The 6,112-nt window shown below is 35.0% G+C and overlaps 1 protein-coding gene across 1 annotated transcript; it reads right to left on the bottom strand.

Moving 5' to 3' along the window:
- Window positions 1–531: 531 nt before the first annotated feature.
- On the bottom strand, window positions 532–1,515 carry LOC131071304 (F-box/kelch-repeat protein At1g80440-like). The gene has a single exon (XM_058007102.2). The coding sequence runs from the start codon at window positions 1,513–1,515 to the stop codon at window positions 532–534; it is 984 nt and encodes a 327-aa protein (XP_057863085.2).
- Between the last annotated feature and the right edge of the window lie 4,597 nt (window positions 1,516–6,112).

The raw sequence follows: 6,112 nt of genomic DNA, 5'->3' as shown, positions 1-6,112 counted from the left end.
TTTACAACCCAAATTTGAAAATCACAAATTCTCATAATTCCAAATCAGAATTGCATTTTTTCCCTATCAAGGCAGATCAAGCCCAAAGAGGAAACCTGGAAAAGATGATATAAAGATAATTCTTCACTGACCTAGTTTCCAAAACAGAATGTCTTAGCAACACACATGAGATAACATGATTAATCAGAAAAATAATCTAAATAAAAACTGAATAACAGTTACAAGATTGGCCTGTAAACAATATGGAAAACATGATTTCTCATGAATCCAAATACTAATATGGGAATTTCCTAAATCTAAGTGGAAGTTAAAAACATTCTGCACCAGGCGAGCTTAGGAGCCTCTGTTTGAGAGGCTACAATATAAAAATTTGAAAGCACCCTGTCAAAGATTAGATTAGATTAGAGGATACTTCTGATTCAATTTCTTCCATCTATCAAGGAAGCAAATAATGATGACAGGATTAGATTAGAGGATACTTTTGATTCAATTTCTTCCATCTATCAAGTAAGCAAATAATGATGGAAGATGTTAGAGATCCAAGGTAGCAGCAGATATAACAAAACCCTGGAGGCCCGATGGTCTCTCAATTCCAATCAACTTGCATGTTCCTCCTGTCTCACTTGGAGGTGAGAGCATATAAAACCCTTCAGCTTCAAATGGATAATAAAAGCCCACAAAAATTTTATTGCTAACCAACCCAGCGAAGTCAATAATACGGCCCCAATACTCCATTGGAAAAGTCCCTACAATGTTCACCTTAGCTTGACTATAGTCATGTTCAATCAATCCCCTAACATACAAGTAATGCAAGTGCCCAAATGTAGTTTCGAAACAATGCCAATTGTTAAATCTATTCTCCATAGTTGTCCAGCTTCTCGTGTAGGAGTCAAAAACCTCAAAACTACGAAAAGAAATTCCCATTACATAAAACTTGCCGTCAGCAAAAGCACCTGTAAAACACTGCATGTGGGTGTTCATGTCGGGAAGAACATCCCACTTGTCCTCCTCCACATTGTAAACTGAAGCCCTACCAAACCCTCCGCCAATGTAAATCAGTCCCCCGTCCTCATCCACTGCGGAGGCAAATTCACCCCCAAAATCCAATGGTGTTTTGGCACCCTGACGCCATTTAGAACAAGGAAAATCGTACAACCACACACAAATTCCTGTAGAGTCATCAAACATATCTGTGATCAAAACCAGTTTTTGTTTCATGAAATAGCAGTCAGGGAAGCCGTCAATTTCTGCGGGAATGGGCGCTAAACTTTTGCACGAGTTCTTCTCCGGGTCGTATACCGCTACTCTGTAGCCAATTTCCTCTATGTACTGGACCACACAAATCCGTTGCTCCGAACTCTTCAATCTTTTTCTTTCTTCATAAAAATGGGAGTTTTTCAATGCGGCATTCCAGCTTTTGCAGACACACCTTAGGGTGTGATGAGAACTCAGCTGCTCCCTCGCGAGGCATTGCCACCCAATTTCATCTGGAAGACAAGGAAACAGAGATCCCATTCTAAGTTAATCCCAACTTTTCAGAATTTATAGTAGAGAAGGATGTAATATGAAATTGATGTGTTTTTATAAGACCTTTATCTTTTATAAATAGCATGTATCTTGAATTTTATTTTTGAGTTTGGTTTGTGCCGACATAAGAGAGAGGACTTAGGGGAAGAGCATCGGTAGATAACATAGTTCTAATAACCGTCGTTTTATTGTCATGTTGACCTCTCAATAGCCGTTATAGTGAAAACACCATTAATAAATTTGTTTTGTACCAATAGCCGATCATTTTTTGTAATTTTTTGTTCATAATTGGCCCGTTTTTACACCACTATTGGAACATTTGTGCACCACTATTGGGACATTTGTCAACAAGTACTAGCGATTTTGAGTCGACGGTTACTGGAACATCTTTAGTTAGGTATCAGGCGACGCTTTGAAATGTGCACTTTTTGACCTTTGTGCGCATAACTGATTCCACAACGTGCATCGTTACTACCCAGAACCCAGATCAATAGCTATAAGCAGTTAAGTCGCATACAAAGACAACTAAAAAAAAAATCAAAATCCGATGTACTGTTTAGGATCTGTGGGTGCGCGAAGTTAGCTATGACAGCTACTGGTGCTCTTCCCCTAGTAGTTGACCACTGTAACTTTGTGTTTCTCAAAAATCTTAAGTGAAATTTTCAAATCACTCTCAATTTTTTAGAGCAACTTGCTTGGCAAGTCCCCCAGTGACATCATCAAATTTGATGTCATATTAGCATGCTTTTTGTCAACGTGTCCAAATTAATGCCAAAAAAAAAGTAAGACAAATGGTCATGCAAAAGGGAGACCAATAGTTGGACCTAATGTTTCATGACATGATTGGTTGCTTTTAACAACTATGGGTAGTTATCATCAGTAATAACAACTTTAAAGTCACAATTATTGTTATTTAATCAACAATTGATAGAGAACTAGTCATTTCCTCTAGTTTATTAATTCATTCAATAATTCTCTTTAAATAATTGAATGTTAGTTTTAAAAACTTTTTTTGTGATTGTGTGGAGAAACGTTATTTTATTTATATTGTTTATTTTATTTTAAAAGATTTTTAATTGATAAAAATGATTTAGTAGAGTCATGCTCTTTGTATTAATTTGAATTGGAAAATTATGTTTGAAGTTCTTTAAGAGAAAGTAGTTCCAACAAATATATTACATATGCATCTTATAAACATATTCTAAAACCTAACATGTCTTTCAATGTGAAATTGATCAATCTTATTTGTTTTTAATATCGGATATTTTATAAATAGTGTGTATTTCAAATTCTATTTTTTATTTTCTTTTTAGTTTTGCGGACACAGTTTATTAATTCATTCAATCATTCTCTTAAGCAATTAAATACTAGTTCTAAATATGTATACTTGTATACATGATTTTCTCTTAAGGGGGTATGTAGAAATAGATTGATCATCATGGTTGATTTTCCTAGCACATATGTCTATGTGATTTTCAATAACATAATAAAGCAATAGAGATGTGAAAGGCACTAAATCATACATCTTCCCATAATAAAAATAAAATGTATGTAATATGATGACAACAACGGGCATCTAAAATCTTTTACTATAAGCTATAAATTGAAAAAAGATTACACAAAATTGACAAATTAAAGTCTATTAAAATAATTTCAATGATATATAAAAGCGGTAATCATAATAAAAATACCAAGTATAAAATGTTTATGGGTAGAAGACCTAAACGATACACTTTCTTGGCAGCAATTCATAAAAGAATGTTAGACATACAAATTATTATTAGTAGAGAGTTAACGTGCAACATATAAAGACCTACCAAACTTACAATACACTAACAACCCATGCTACTCACTTTTTTTGGACCATTTGTTAGTGATTATATTTTCAAGAATGACTTACTTAATTGGTGGAAAGATTTAATGGCCAAAGACCTTCAAAAGAAATGGTGAGAACTTCACATTCCCATCTTTCCTAGAGAGTATGACCTTATTTTAGTTTAGAACAATAAAGGTTGCTTCACAATAAAATTTACTTGCAACCTATTGCTAGACCTGATGAATACTAAGAGGGGGGGTGAATTAGTATGCCAAAAATCTATGTACTTAAACACTTTACTAGACTACCAGTAAACCGGTAAAACAGTTTAGCAAACAAACTGGTTAGCACACATGCAAACCAAATAGAAAATAATGCATTCACCCACAGAAGCACAAACACCATAACACAAGAGATTTTGACGTGGAAACCCAAATTGGAAAAACCAAGGTGAGATGAAACTCACAAGTAACTATCTGCAGAATAGGAAGCAGACCGATTAAGGTCATACAATGTTCTTTACCAGAACAGATCCTATTAGGAATCTCAATCTTTGTTAGGAGATAAGTTCGATTAAAGACTACCTTGCAAGAGGATTTTAGATCCACAGATGTGAACCACCTTGTTAGAGGATTTACAAAAGGCTTTTGGGCTTACCCGGTTAAGGGCTTCAGACTTGTCAAAGATGTGAGTAATCAACAAGTGAATGATCTAGAAAATAGCATAGATTGCTTGGTTAGATCCTTGATAGCTCATTCCTAATGCATTCCAGCATTACTTCAATCTTCAACACATCCACACTCTACTTTCTCTCACAGACCTGAACTTCTCTTCTTCATTCACACTTACAAAAACTCTTCAACCACCTTGACCCTAGCAACAACTAAAACCCTAGACATGATGTCCTTATAAAGGAATCTGATTTCATGTCGGTCCAATAGGATTACAATACAATTTCCTAGGTTCAATGCATCTAGACATATTTTGTAACACGACACAAAAAGCACCGTTAAAGTGTCGGTACCGCCAAACAATCGGTGGATGGTAACTCATCACAAAATGTCAGTTGGTAACTCATCATAGAGTATTACCGGTTCATATAGAATACTGGTTAAAGCAAAATATTGGTTGCCAGTTTGACAAAAAATGAAGACTGGGAAATATGAGTTGTGCCGCTTCGTTCCTTCGTACCGCTTGAGATTCTCGAACCGCTTGGGGTCTTCATATCGCTTCAGATCGGTAAACACTTTCTGCAAAACATCGATAGTCTAAAGACTATAATACATCGTACTAGTTGGAACAAATACCGGTTGAGCTTTAACTCATACATACAAAGAGTGATCTCATAGCAAGTGTGTGTCCATCAATGACAATCACAACATAATCATAAAAAATGCCAACAAGGCCCTCCTATCAAACCTAGATTTTGGGCTAAAATATGGAGCCATAAGTTAATAAAAGTTAATTTATTTTGGTGGATGATTGCCCACAACAAAATCTTGACACAAGGCAACCTTCAAAAGTGAGACATGCAAAAATTTGAATTGTAATAGGTAATGAATGAGAAAATGTCATTTGTTGATAGATGGTACCTCCTCTCTCCCATCTTTTTTATGAAGGAGCTTTGGGCTCAAACCCCCTATATTTGGTGTGATGTCTCTAGAAAGACATGAATAATTGTATCTTCAATAACTCTACAAAGAATGTTGAGGAAAGATTCTCTATCTTTTTAAAATTCCTTATTGAAAATGTTTCTATCTGCAAGGTTAAAGTCTTGAAACTCTCCCTTCCCCTCTAGAGCTCTCTATTGCTAAAATTGGGACATCACTATGGATATAAATAAGGTTGATAGAGCTAAAATGATAGCCAATTCGAACACCAATTGGAAACTACCTCCTATTGGTTGATGTAAGTTGAATTTTGATAGTTATGCAAAAGAAAGCTTGAGTCCTACTAGGAGTGGAATTTTGTGATCCCACATGGGTAATTTCATTGTTGCTTATTTTGGTAGTCTTGGTGTGAAACCCAACAATTAGTTTGAGACTCTTGATTTGTTGCAAGGAATTCAAATGGATTTGTTCCTTGGAATCAATATTTTTTATTTAGAGGGGGACTCCAAACTCATTATTGATGTTATTTCTGACAATATAATCTTAACTTGAAACTTAATTGGTATTATTTTGGACATCTAAAAGATTTTGAATAATTTTAAGAATTATCTTGTCCTTTAAAAAATTTCAAGGGAGAGAAACACGTGGCCAATGGAATGGCATCTTAAGTATCAATTTGATTTTGTGGAGATGTTGGTGATCTTTTGGGAATATTCCTAAGCCTATACACTCTCTTTTACACAAGGAATTATCTCTCATAAAGAATGAGGCTCAATATTTTAATGATTATTTTGACATGTTGCCATAATCTTGTGGCGATCAAGGGTTTTTAGATTGATCCTTGGAAGAGGGGTGTCAACCTTTATTTTCTCCCCTTTCTTCAGCTTCCCTAATAATTAATGTGGAGTCTATTTCTTTTTCTTATATTGCATTGAGATTTTTAATGAATGTTTGGATGAGATGGACTTCTAGGCTTGTGCGCACAAGGATATTTTTGTAGTGATGATTACTACCCCTATATTGATTCTCACTTTCTTGTGTGGAATCTAAACTTAACTCATTTTAATAACATGCCATGAGATGGTATCTAGTTGATTTGGTCATCCACATTAATAATACTCATATTCCTTGGTTTTGGTGGCGTATTACCTAGTGATGG

Source organism: Cryptomeria japonica, chromosome 8, assembly GCF_030272615.1.
Source record: "Cryptomeria japonica chromosome 8, Sugi_1.0, whole genome shotgun sequence".
Taxonomy (NCBI): domain Eukaryota; kingdom Viridiplantae; phylum Streptophyta; class Pinopsida; order Cupressales; family Cupressaceae; genus Cryptomeria; species Cryptomeria japonica.
The sequence above is the reverse complement of the archived record's forward strand: the minus strand, read 5'-3'. Positions and strand labels throughout refer to the sequence as shown.